At 36.9% G+C, this 14,020-nt stretch overlaps 1 protein-coding gene across 3 annotated transcripts in view; it reads right to left on the bottom strand.

Annotated features, from left to right (window-relative positions):
* RNF180 (ring finger protein 180) overlaps positions 1 to 14,020 on the bottom strand; it is a 69,518-nt gene that overhangs the window by 13,643 nt on the left and 41,855 nt on the right. For all 3 annotated transcript variants that reach the window (XM_069002234.1, XM_069002235.1, XM_069002236.1), the window contains exons 2-3: positions 11,562 to 11,787; positions 6,839 to 6,964 (exon numbers count right to left, since the gene is read on the bottom strand). In XM_069002234.1, the coding sequence (XP_068858335.1) occupies positions 6,839 to 6,964; positions 11,562 to 11,787 (352 nt within the window). The remainder of the gene's footprint in view (positions 1 to 6,838; positions 6,965 to 11,561; positions 11,788 to 14,020) is intronic.

Genomic DNA, 14,020 nt, shown 5'->3' with positions numbered 1-14,020 from the left:
TGCTAATTCCTGTCGATGAAGAAAGAAAGCATCTTTTCTTCCACTTGTTCACAGACACCAATCCTAACCTGATCTAATCAAAGCAGAATTTTGCACAAAACATAAATACTAAAACCAAGAGGTATTTTATGCTCTGAACAAATTTTGTGATGAAAGACTACCACTTCAAAAAACTAGTAATTCAAAGTTTACCTAGAGTGGTTAAACTAAGATTATGTATTGTTTACAACTGTCTCTAGAGAGCAAATAGTAAATATTTATGTGATCTTATTTAATTAAAAAAAAAATTTTATGATAGCTTAAATAAAGTTGTAATGGAAGACACCATTGTCATAAAACTGTAGAACATCTCATAAAACAGGCATACTCAGTAGTCTAAAGGTCTTCCTACCCTATCATTCTTTCTCTGACAAGTCAAACTATGAGGAATTGATTGGCATTGAAAAAAACTAAGAACAGGGCAAGCATATTGCAATACTTTTCCCTCTCAGTCCCAGGGACTTGCAGTTCCAGGATCTCTGTAGATAAATGTGGTATCTTTAACAGGAACAAGAATCTGTCATTATTTAAACCCATGCTTTGGCATAATGATAATTTTATTTAATATCTTTTAGTTCTTTTGCAGAATTCTAGATCTTTTATTATGAGACCAGGAACAACAGCAGCCCATACACTTCTGTCGGGCTTTTTGTGATCTTAATTACCACAATCATCCTCCCTCTTTTAGTAATCTCTTTCTTTGTGTGAAGCATTCTAGTCTATTTACATATTCCTCATCAGGAAACAATTGAAACCTGACTTTCTCTTTTATCTTGTCTGTACTCTTCCCATTAATCACCTTGTTTTGCGATGAAAGGAAAACAATGTAAACATTGCTGAAGAACACTAGGTACCAAGACAGTCTCCTGCCACTCCTTGCACTTTGTTTTAATTTTTATTATCCCAAATATTTCAGTACTGTAAGCAAATGTTACGTCTTCCTATCTTGTAAACAAATATGCTGGATGCTAGAAACTGTAATATAGACCCACACAGGACCCATATAATATCCCTTCAGTGAGAAAAATTAATCAATAATTTATATTCCTTGTTTAGTATCTTTTAACTGGCTATTAATGCTTCAAAGAACTTTCCCTCTTACCCTGAACACAGCTATATTTTATCAAGCATCTTTAGAAAAGGACCTTTTTAAAAGATTTTAGGAATTGTAGGCTGCAGAGTCAAAACCACGATACCTCTAACTCCCCTACAAGTTCATTTGGGTCTCTCTGGTACAGCTGTGGGACCATGGCTTCGTAAGAGGTCCCAAGATGTTCTTAGTTTGTCTCACTGACCAGTATGAACACTTGGTTACCTAAGCAGAACTAAAGATGCCAATCTAACATCCAATCAGGTCCATGTCAAACAGGGAAAGGCTACCATACGCTTTTTTTGCCATGGCCATTCTATCCAATCCTTGGCATTGCGTAATTACAGCTATCAATATTCCTGGAACACCAGTTTTACAACATCATGGTTAAATGGAAACAAGCAATCCTGATGACACATACAAATTAGCTAGAATTTGATTCCCTTCAATGCATTGATGAACCAATAGAGAGAAATCAGCAACCATAATTTCTGAGCAGTAAGTTACTCTCCTACACAGGCTAGTGCTGGAGGCAATCTCTAGGAATGGAAAAAAGGTTACAGAACATCCTTCTCAATCAGAGTGTGGCTCTGAAGGAGTCCCTAAAGAACAGCCTCTGCAAAAAAGCTTAAAAGATAAAAAGGCTATTGATATTTACACAATGTTTTGTACTAACACTGTTGGCAAAATAACAGGGACAAGTGGCAGCTCTGAAGCTGAAGCTTAAGATATCTCTGTGGCAATGACCTTTTTATTTCAGTTTCCCCTCCATTTTATTTTCCTTTCAGACTGACTTCTACTTGGTGAGGTGCAGAAGGAGAGGCATAAAGGCTAGCTAGAGCACAGCTAGGAGGAGGCACCAACTGGAACTGAAAGAACTTGTGGGCAAGAAAAATGGGTGCAAGAGTTAGGTCCAAGTGCTGAAAAATCAGCAAAATAACAAAGTTGCCATCAGCGGAGCTGACCTAAGACACTCAACTAGCAGGGCTTGGATTCTGTCTTTCTGTATTAGTGTACTGTAAGCCTAACAGACGCTCTGAGACAACACTTTTCAGTAAAGTGTCTTTTTTAGACAGAGGATTCACTTTCTGTGAAGACTGTAGATTGCAAATGCATTTTGTGAGAAATAGACATGTGCAAATTAACTTTTTGTGATTTCACAAGCTCTACTGAAGAATCTTATGAGGAGATGCCTGAGAGAGCTGGGCCTGTGTAGTCTAGACAAAAGAAGACAGAGAGAAAAGCTCAACAACACATAAATATCTCAAAGGCAGCTACCAAGAGGATGGTGCCAGACTCTGTTCAGTGGTGTTCAGAGAATGGGAAAGGGGCAATGGCCATAAACTAAAACACAAAAGTTCCGCCCCAACATGAGGAAGAATTTCTTTACATTGAGGGCTGCAGAGCTGCCCAGGGAGGTTGTGGAGTCTCCCTCTCCAGAGACATTAAAACCCACCTGGATGAGTTCCTGTGTCACCTGCTCTGGGTGACCCTGATGGGATGGAATAGTAGAATTTGGGAAAAATAGCCCAAAATAAGGATTATTCTGGGATCCTTCTTATATGCCAGCATTACTCTTTATAGCTAAAATTAAATGCTGCACCTTCTATTTTCAGTAACACCTGTCTTGTTTTCTTCTCAGTAGATCACAGTATCTGAACTTGAAAACTAGTATTACTTTTTTTTGGTTATTTTTAAAAAAAGGAAAAATGAACTTAAAACCTGTAAATTTTCTGTTTTTAACATCCTGCTTTTGTTGCCTATCCAAATGAAATAGCGATAACAAGGATCTTGAATCAAGAAAGTAAATTATAGTGTTGTACTCCTATGTTAAAGACAGAGATATTTAAAAATGTACCAACAGGTATTATAAAAAGCTTTCTCTCAAGGAAATTGTTCACCATTTTCTCTAGAGAATGATTACACAAAAGGACATGGCAGATGTGACCTACTGAGATGGTGGTAATTTCCACTAGTATTAGCAGCCTTGGAAAACACTCTATTGTGCAGTCCTTGACTGAGGCAGAAGTCAATCTTTTTATTAAGTGCCTAAAGAGATGAGTTCAGGAAAAAGTCTGCACAGATTTCATGGTATGCAACACTGGAGGAATGTTTTCTAGAGTAAACATTTGAAAAGATAGAAATAAATATTCTATTTTTAACTAGACTTTCAATTTAACTGCCATATTTTAAATAAAAACATTAGCAACAGTAATACTTGGAGGGAAGTTCCTATTAGCCTAGGAATAATTATGATTTCAAACAGTCACCAAGGGCTGTAACTCAGAGGTTTCATAATCCCCTTCTCCCGCTCTGAACACCCACCTCTACTTTACCGGAGCCGTCTCTACAACCTTACTCTATATGCAGGCAGCCATCACCCATCTACAATGCTACCATCACTTTGTCCTCTATCTCTTCAATGCATTTCTATCTCAGATTTATGCAAAAACTTTTGAAATAACACTTTTAGGCCCAGTGCACTGTCTCAGTCATTTTTAATTTCTGCACTTGATTACACCAAAGGCACTGTCAAATTAAGTATCATATTTGCAATTTAAATTATCCTAATCACTTATTTTAGCCCACATTTCTGTATCAAATTAATTCTGGAGACTTACCCTTAGTAAGTGAACTTTCTGTGACTGTACAGTGCTTACAGAATGCAATTCCACTTTAATGGCATATAAAGGCCACATGTTATTAAACTATGAATATATGATAATAGGATCCAATTGAGTGTATTTGCTATTTAACTCTCCTGTTCAAACTACACTATTTATCTGTTTTAAAATCTATTTAAGGAAACCACTAATTGACATGTTATTTCTACTGTGCAATTACATTTTTTTGAAGTTACCACTACTCAAAAGAATAAATAATATAATCTTTGTTTATCTCATATGAAACAGAAGACATTTTAGAGAAATATTTAAAATTAGCTTGTTAACTTTTCCATGTATTAAAAATCTGAATGGGAAAAGAAGAATTGGTTTCCTTCTTGAATAGCATTTCCATTTAATCATTAACCTATCCTTGACCAAAAAGAGCGTACCATATAGACAGCAATACTATAAGCAATGTTTATGAAACAAATGGGAACTCTGTTGATTATTTTATTGGAAAAAAATACAGTACAATACAAGGGCAAACTACTCTGGAGGAATTTTCATCAGCTTAAAGCCCAAAAGTGCTTGCAGTGCTGAGGTTTCTTTCATCTTGTATAAGAACTCAAAAGTTACAGTTGGTTGTATGATTAGTTAAAGGTAATTCTACATTCCTCATGGAAAATCTGATATGAAAGAAGACTTACATGTAGATTACCAAATATATTTGGCTTAGTGAATCAGTTCAGGAAAAAAGTAAGGAAAAAGAGAAAGTGCTTGATTTTATCTAGCAGCCCTGCAATGTTCAGAAAGTCTAAATTAGTTAAACTGATAAATCTTGTCTATAATCCAAACTTCCTAACAGCCATCTTTCTCTCCTCATATCCCGATCTAGTTCTGAGGTCTGATCTTATCTAGCATCTCTAAAGAGTGATTTACTGTTCAAGGTTTACTATTTTTATATCTGTAGCATTAAAATGATATTGTGGAAGAGGTTTTGTCACAATGAAAGCTGGAATCGTACAAAAAGAGCTTCTAGATTCTCAGTGAACACTGGACATGCTGGATATGAAGGTGAAAGAGCATATGCATTTCTAACGTGGCTACAGAATTTTTTCTTTGAAAATGCAGTATTGTATTGCAGTATTTGACAATGCACTCTTATACAAAGGTGGTTATTTTCACATTCAAATTTGTAAGATTTCACTGCTGTCTAGCACTGTAATCATATCCTGTTTCACTCCAGTCACTCTACTCATGTACCCACCATATTCCTCTTCCCATTCCTTATTTTTGACTTCTGAAATTCTAATATCTTATTAGGCTATTACCTTCTGAATTAAAAAAAAAAAATAATCTAAGTACTCACTTTACCTCTTCAGCTCTCAGTGGTATCAGGGTTTGCATTTGCAATGGAATCTAATACAGTGTCAGAAGACTTTTGCTGCCACTATTCTCAGTCTTTTATGCCTGTTAAGTCTCTAGGAGCCTCCTGAGGCAGAGAACACAAGCAATTATGAAAACCAAATATGGAACTTTAGGTGCTGCCAAGCACGATTTAGATATGAGCCCAAATAAGCAGTCCAGGAAGAAGTACTCTATCTTTGCTTGTTGAATGCACACAAACCTGGAGTAGTTTTTATTGAAATAAAAAGTCAGAAGAGAGAGACATGGCAGCAACACTTTTATTAGGAATGCAAAGACAAAGTTTCAGGCAGCTTTGTGGTTGGGTGTCCTATTAACTAGATCTAATCATGTTTCCATTTAGTGTGGGACTTCTAGGCTACCCTGTGGAAACACATAATTTCAGCATTTGAAATTACCTTTGTTGAAGAATATGCCAAATTTTTAGGTACCACAATAGTGAAACTGTATGACCTCTCCAGGTCCTTCTTTTATTTCTAATTATTTATGCTTTGTACAATGCTTAGCATTGTGGCCCTTCATATTTATGAAAGGCATAATTCATATAATACTACAGAACATAAAGGAACTATGTCATATACATAATATATATTAAAATAAACCAATAAGCCAGCATTAACACCCATACTACATTAACTCCTGTTCGAGAAAATAAATAGTCATCTTAGCTTGTCCTACCAACACCTTCTTCTCTGAGTAATACCAAAGACTCTACCAGACCTCAAACTTCTCAGCTTTGCTATTTTTCATAGCCACAAACATGTCTTGATATTTTCAGTATCAAATCTTGACCTTACATGACATAGTTTTATAAGTGGAGTACCAGAATTTACCAAATTTCACCTTTACAAAGGCCTGGGTAGACTTATAAAAGGAATATAAAATGGATGTCCCATTTTATTTTTTCCACATACTTTTAAAAGCAATCTATTCTTACAAACAGAAAAAGTGTATCTGCTAGCCAGACTTAGCACTATAAAAAGTATATACAAGTAACTAAATAAGTAAATGTACATGAGGCCTGGTGAAGAAAGGCCATTAGACTGAAAACAGGGAAATATGGGTAAACAATGAATTCTGCATTTAAGTGGTCTAACTTAAATGTTGTTTAGTTAACAATCAGATAATCATGAAAATGTTTAAGTGTTAAAGTAGCAGTAAGATGATTAAGCTTTCTTCATACAAAAAAGAGAAAATGAAACTAAAACACCCATACCCATTACTCCATTTCATATGTATTAAACAGGCAGTATGGAAATATTTAAAATAATATATATTATTTGGAACTTTTTATATGACTTCTTCCATAAAAGACTGATTTTGAGAGGTCTTTATTGACCACACTCAGAACTAGGAACTTTTTTCCTAGAGTAATTTTCTTTATTCCACTATGCAGACAGAAATTTTTCTAAGGAGGAAGCTACATACAATTATCCTGATAATGAGCACAGAATTAAAGATTCAAAAATAAATTAAAATGTACACACACCATTGTCTTTTTACAGTTTGTAGTTTATTTTCAGATTCAGAGCCCTGTGTATGAATCACCCAGGAGAGTTAAACTCAGCTCTACTTTAAGAATCATCCATTTGCCAATGACATGTATTACTCAGAGTCTTATTTCTAAATATTACACTTGAGAATGAATGATATTTAGGAAAAAAATTAAAAATCTTACCTTCAAAAACTCTGAATGCTTTCTTGCAGCTTGGTAGAGGCCATTTAGCAGAACTGGATTTTTGAAAACTTTCCTTTAGATTCAAATATTCCATAGGGAAAAAAGATCTGGTAGAGTTATTCAGATCTACAATAATTAAGAGGAAAGAATGCATACATCAGTGCTCTAAATAAAGCAATAATTTGCATAAATTTATACAAAAATGCCATATCTACTGTGTAATCCTTTTTCTGATTATAACATCTAATTTTCTTTTAAAATGACATTTACCCAAGCGTTTCCATGTATAGCAAGAGCAAGTCTTAAACATTCTGTTTCGTTGGAAAAAAAATTAGAAAAGCTGATGTCAAGTTCTGGCAAAACGATATATTTAAGAAATCAAGCTATTTAACTTACAAAACTATGATGACCTCTATGAATAAAAATTATATCCATAAAAATGACTGTGGTATGAATTCTCAGTTCATATTGCTTTTTGTTTAACACCCCCACTCAGTAATAGTCAGTAATGCAAAGAAAGGGGAAGAGTCTGAAATTCTTTTGAGATTTTTAAAAATAGTTTGGATTAACAGGAACTAAGAAAACATTTGTAGGATGATTCATGACACATTGGAGGAGTTGGCATTCTGTACTAATCTCAATAAATCAACATTTTCTCAGGGTATAATTTGGGGAAATACCTTCATGATTGCAACCCAAAACTGCCAAACTAATCTATCCATAGCAGTGCAATGGAAAACAATTTAAAATCAACAATATTTTCCTACCATAGAATTGATCTGCTGATAACAAACAGGGTTGCTAAGCTAGTAGTTAACAGGAAAAACTTCAACCCCTGCCCATGAAACCCCTGCCCAATTCGTGTCTCCAAACCAAGAAGGCTCCAGATAAATACCAATAGCAGCTGCTACCAAATTCTTTCTGTACCTTCAAAAAAGAAAAGACATTCCTGGGTTTTTTGAGAAGGCTTGTGTTTAATTACTTTATGTGGTCCACTGTAATGGTACATACTTTTCTTATAATAAATATTTTATGAAAGGATAAAATCTTTTTCTCTGGCAAATTTAGAAAGCTAAGCTTTTTGTGAGCAGGATCCAAAAAGAAGAAAAAAATTCCAAATACCTTTGGTTCCAATAGCTTTTTCTGTGTAAGGGGAAGACAGCAGATTTGAAGTAAAAACTACACACTGCTCTTACTCTAAAAATTATCCTTTATTTCACCATGTCACAATGCAGGTGGAATGAGGCTATACAATACATGAAGAACACAGAAATCTTCAAATCCTCTGTCTCATTATGTGAAAATAGAGCTACTGCACATATAAACTGCTGTCACTGAAGCAGAAAAGGCCATTTTCTCTCCTAAATGTAAAATGAACAAACTGTGTATTTTTCACTAGTGTTTTTAAAATTTTTATGAAAGAGCTTTATATGCTACTGAACATACTTGGATTAAGTATTATTCAGATTCAGGCTTCTGATGAGACTCTGCTTGCCTCTCACAGCATAGACAGAGAACATTTTAATTTCCTGCTACAGACCACAGAAATCAACACAGTTCTTTCAATTTTATTGTCCAAATTTAAATACTGAAACCTCTGGTGAGGCATCTAATTCCTGAAAACTCCCTTTTCAGAAAAGGGAGTGCTGACAAGTCCTACTGGTTTCTAGAAAGCTGCTTGGCTAGGCTTTCACTGAAAGATCCCCTGAGGCTGGCCAGGTCACCCATCTTTCTGTACATACATGACCCCTTCCCTGCCATGTGCCTGGACCTCCCTTGCACAACCACTACCCTGAATCTGCATTCCTCCAAAGTGGTAGATTTATTGTACATGAGTGTCAGATCTAGCCCTTCTTGGAAACAACATAAATGAAACTTTATATATATGAATGAAAGTGTAGAAGTTCACTCTTTCCTGGTAAGTGAAGCATTTAAAAGATACTTGTTAATTTGGAAATTACTTGGTGCAATCAGCTCAAAAGCTGATGTCTGAGGTGTATCCTGGGCACCCTATCATCTGATCAGATGTGAGTTTATCCTGATTGGAGAAGGGCTTCTAAGAAGGCATTTAAGAAAGATGGGAATGCATGGTAAACACCATCAGAGCAACCGATCTGGACTGGAACTCAAGCTTAAGGGATTCTGTAAAAAAGGCCCAGTTGATCAAGGCAACCAGCCAGAGGAAGTACCTTCATGACTCAAACCTGGCTTTGTAGCTCCGAGTTAAACATACTTTTTCTCTGTAACTGATGGATAATCGACCTGTTAGCCTTTTTTTTTCAATGTTACATGCATCCTTCTGTTGCAGTTATGTTCAGTCTGCAAAACCCTACAAGCTAAGAAGTGAACTTCTGAATATATCCTTAATTGTTTTTCTTTTTGATATATCTTTGTAAAATAAATGCACATACACAAATGGAAAGCTGCAGAAAGCATCCAAAATAAATTAATGAGGGAAATAAGACATCCCAGCTGCAGCATTAGAGAAGTATGTAAAGAGTACTAGCAACTTTGCTTTGCTGCTTGCACAAACCTATAGTAGCAGTGACTTTACAGTAATTTTAAAAAGGCTTAATAAATCTTCTGAGTGAAAAAAAAAAATTACTATACATTGCTCTGGCACCATCAATCTTCTTAATGTGCTGATTTTACTAATTTCTCTAAGGATATGGTATCATCATCAATACCACTTGGTTAATGCAAAAGCTGCTCAGTATGTTACACAATGGAAAATTTCAAAATATTTTTCTTCATTTATATAATAAAACAAAGCTAAATTAGCATAGCTATTTTAAAATATATTGCTAAGTCAAGCATATATCGCTATATACTGAATGGCAATGTACAAATAGCTGCTGATTTCTCTCATCTGAAGTTGTTAATACTAAATATCTTATACATTGTTATGGTTCTATTTATAGTAGACTCTGTTTACATATCTAAGAGACCGTATTTCCTCCTTAGTCACATAAATCCTTTTCCTTAAAAAAGCTACACACCTATTTAATATTTTAACAGAGTGGGTGAGGTTGAATGGGATGTCTTGAGAACAACTAGTCCAACCTGCTCAAGCAGGGTCAGCGATGCAGGTGCCCAGAACCAGGTCCAGCTGGGTTTTGATGGGTACTCCACAGCCTCTCTGACCAGCCTGTTTGACCACCCTCCCATGAAAGAAAGTGCTTTCTTGTGTGCAGATGGGATCTTATGTGTTTCAGTTTGTGCCCAATGCCTCTTGTGCTTGAAGTGAGCACCACTCAGAAGAATCTGGCTCCTTCTTCTTCATTCCCTCCCACCAGGCATTTTTACACATTGTATGTTAAGTACTTAAAGGCTACAAATAATCCCGGTAATATCTCACTTAGATGACTGTAATGTGTTGAAAAGTTTTGCAAATACATTTTAGGAAGCATCTTTATTCTCCCTTTGTGCTCTACCAGTAGTATTTTTCTCCAGCAAATCTGCTAAATAGCTTTTTAAAAATTTAAATAGCCCTAGAAAAAGCTAACTCCCTATCAGTGAAACACACTTCATCGGTACATCAAATTGAAGGGAGCATCAAACATTAGGGAAATGAAATGAGAACAGCTTGAAATCTCTATACACCAGACAGGCAGGTGGTTGAGAGTGCTCAGGCTGCAGCTTTCCATCCATTTCCTCTGCTGCAGTGCAGTCAATGCAGGGATAGCCAGTCTCTATCCCTGACCACCAGCAGCTGCTCAGTGAATCATCTTGGGGCAATAGGTTCATCTGAAAAATGCCTCCTTCCCAGCCAAATGAGTTCTTATTTACCCCAGTAAGTTCCTCAAACTGACCTGCCATCAAATAATACAAAGTTATGCCTGTACAAAGGCAGAGTCTGTGCAAAACCAGAAACAGAAGGTGGGCAGCTCTGCTGATCAATGTGAAATCCTGCTTCAGTCTGCATCTCTAACCTGTCATCACAGCCCTTACAATAGCTTAAAGAGGATCATTGCAAGATCTCTGTAGCATCTAAAATGAAACAAACACTTCTGCATGGCTGAGTCATTTCCATTACTTTGTGATCTGTCTATGCACAGTTTTAAGTGCTGTAAATGACCTAACTCCAGATGCCACAGTGCAATTTTATCAATGGTACTTGAATCGACCATATAAGCTTTGGACATAAAAGACTGACTCATGCTGTTCCAGATATTCTATCTGCAGGACTACTTACCCTCTTCTATTTCTATACCCAATATGACATCAAACACCCCCTACCCACCATAGTTTCCTACTGTTAAGGTTAAGGAACACTAGAGATGAGGATATAAGAGGCCAGGATGGGAGATTTAAGAAAATTACCAAGAGTTCTGCCGGCCTTTATTTTCACTTGTGTCCAAATTTAATGTCATAAATGAAAAGAGCATTTTTTTGTGTGCCATTAAGCCAGCAATTTTAAAAACACTTTCCTAGTACTATAGTTTGAAAAATGTTTATTATATTTGGAGCCTGTTATTATTTAGGAAGAAGAAACCAAAGAAATACAAAATATCAGAATCTCACTTCTAAAATAAAAAGTTTAGAAGTTCAATGCCTGAATAGCTTCTTGACACCGAAGAGAGCCTGCATGGAATGGTCCTAGGAGGAGTTACATGGAAAGAAAACCTTGCAGTGGATTAACATTACCAAAACTTGCTCTGCATGCATACAGGAAGGAAAATTACCAATATTTTTCTATGTGTAAAAACTTTCATTTTTTTACCTGTTTGGAAAAAGACTCTGGCAATTGTAGTGCGACACAGTGGACATGGAGTGCTGGTTGGATTGTCTTTGGCAAGCATCCTTAAGCAAGGTTCACAAAAGATATGGTGGCATGGATAGCACATGTAAGGATTGAAATAAACATCCAGACACACAGCACAGAGATAGCTTTCTTTATCTCCTCTGAGTCCATGTTCATCACCTGTCTGCAGGTTATCATTTGCAGGCTGCAAGAAGAAAAAGAGAACATATTTTCACATTCAGGTCATAACTGTTTTTGATAAAGAATTGTTCGGAAGGTCACTTTAAGTAGTGCTTAAGAAGATGGTACACACCGGTGATACTCTTAAATTTAATACAGGTTACTTTTAACAAGATGATGAAACATACAACAGGAATGTCAGAAAAAGTTCTCTGTGGGAAAGAAGAAAAATCACAAGGCAGTAAAAAAAGGAAGCAATAAAACCAAAAAGGCTGAGTACAACTGTATTATCATCAGATTTCTTCTTTTAAAATGAATTTCAACAATTTATATGTAGCTGCATTACAAAAATTGTGGAAACACAGAATGGTTTGGGTTAAACGGGAACTTTAAGATCATCTAGTTCCTACCCTCCTGCCATGTGCAGGACACCTTTCACTAGACCAGGTTGATCAGAGCTCTATCCAACCTGGCCTTGAATACTTCCTATAATGGTGCATCCACAGCTTCTCTGGGCAACCTGTTCCAGTGCCTCACCATCCTCACAGTGAAGAATTTTTACCTAATAGCTAATCTAAACTTATCTTCTTGATGTTTGAAGTCATTCCCCCTTTACATGCCCTTGTAAATAGCCTCTCTCCATCTTTCTTGTAGCCCCTTCAAGTACTGGAAGACCACAATTAGGTCACCCTTAAGCCTTCTCTTTTCTAGTTTGTACAAACCAAATTCTCAGTCTTTCCTTGTAGGAGAGGTGCTCCATTCCTCTGATTATTTTTCTGGCTTGTCTGAACCTGCTCTACTAGGTCCATGTCCTTCCTGTGCTGGAACTCCAGAGCTGGATGCAGCACTGCAGGTGGGGTCTCAGCAGAGCAGAGCAGAGGGGCAGAATCCCCTCCCTGGCCCTGCTGGCCGCGCTGCTTTGGATGCAGCCCAGGACACGTTTGGCTCTCTGGGCTGTGAGTGCCCATGGCTGGGTCATGTCCAGCCTCTCACCCACCAGCACCCCCAAGTCCTTCTCTCAGGGCTGCTCTTGATCCCTTCATGCTTCAGCCTGTACTGATATCAGGGCTTGCTCCAACCAGGTGTAGTGTATTTCACTTGGTTTTATTAAACCTCATGAGATTCCTGTATACCCACTTTTTGAGCTTGTCCACGTCTCTCTGGATAGCATCCCAATCTTCAGGTGTGAAAATACCTTTAATTTGCCAAGAAAGGCAAAACAAAATAAAAATATCTAAAAATAAAACTGTGTATTTTTCTGCTTTTGAACAGTAATTTGTGAAGGCCATGTTCCAAAAAGAATGAGTTCAAAACAAGCTGCAGCTTTTTTACTACAAAGCACAATATAAACATTAGAGTAGAAAGCCTAGGAACTTCTAACATCTTTGGTGACTGCTTGCTTTGGTCAACACATATGCTTCAAATTTACTTGCACTGATATATTTGTAGGAAGACATAGTTGGACTTCACAAATGGTGCATATCCCATATGAATTTAACAATTTGTGTATATTGCCATGCTCCTGCTTTGCTCTTTTAAGATGACTAAACCTTTCCAAGTAATCTGAAAATCTGGTATTAATGGCACCCAGGGTTTTTGACTGTCGTGATTAACGAATGGTACTCCTCAATTTAGTGCTCCCACTGAGACTCTCCAAAACATGTGCAACTCACTTGCTCCCCCTCCCCTCTGCAGAGGGCTGGAGAGGAGAATTGGAAGCACAAAAGGTAAAGATCACAGGCTGAGATAAGAACAATTTACTGGGAACCGCAATGAGATAAGAAAATCAACAGTAACAGCAACAACACGAATGGAAGAAAGTATAAGAAAAAAAAACATTATTGCTCACTGTGGAAACTCCTGAGAATAGGTAATACCCCACTGCTCCCTCTGGCTCAGAACTGGCACCACGCTTACTCAACTGGAAGGAAGCCCTTCTCTTCCTTCCAGAGATTTTCTTAACCCAAGACACTCCCTTCCCCTGACCCCAGCAATGACCTGAGGTAGAATAGAACAATCCTCCAGGTCCTAGCCATGTTCCCTCCTGGCTGCTGCAAAAGTTAACACTATCCTGATTAGAATGAGGATATTGGCTTAAAGAAAAAAAAAAAAAAATCTTTATGGGAACCAGTCAGGAGAAATTTACCATGCTCTACCACCTCTATCCATCTTCTTTGTTTCTGGTTTTCTCTTTCACAGCTGACAGAACCCATTTACAGTCCAATATCCAAGAGACCCACCAGGAAAAACAAAGACAG

Source organism: Aphelocoma coerulescens (assembly GCF_041296385.1).
Source record: "Aphelocoma coerulescens isolate FSJ_1873_10779 chromosome Z unlocalized genomic scaffold, UR_Acoe_1.0 ChrZ, whole genome shotgun sequence".
Classification (NCBI taxonomy): Eukaryota; Metazoa; Chordata; class Aves; order Passeriformes; family Corvidae; genus Aphelocoma; species Aphelocoma coerulescens.
This window is presented reverse-complemented; position numbering and strand designations above follow the sequence as displayed.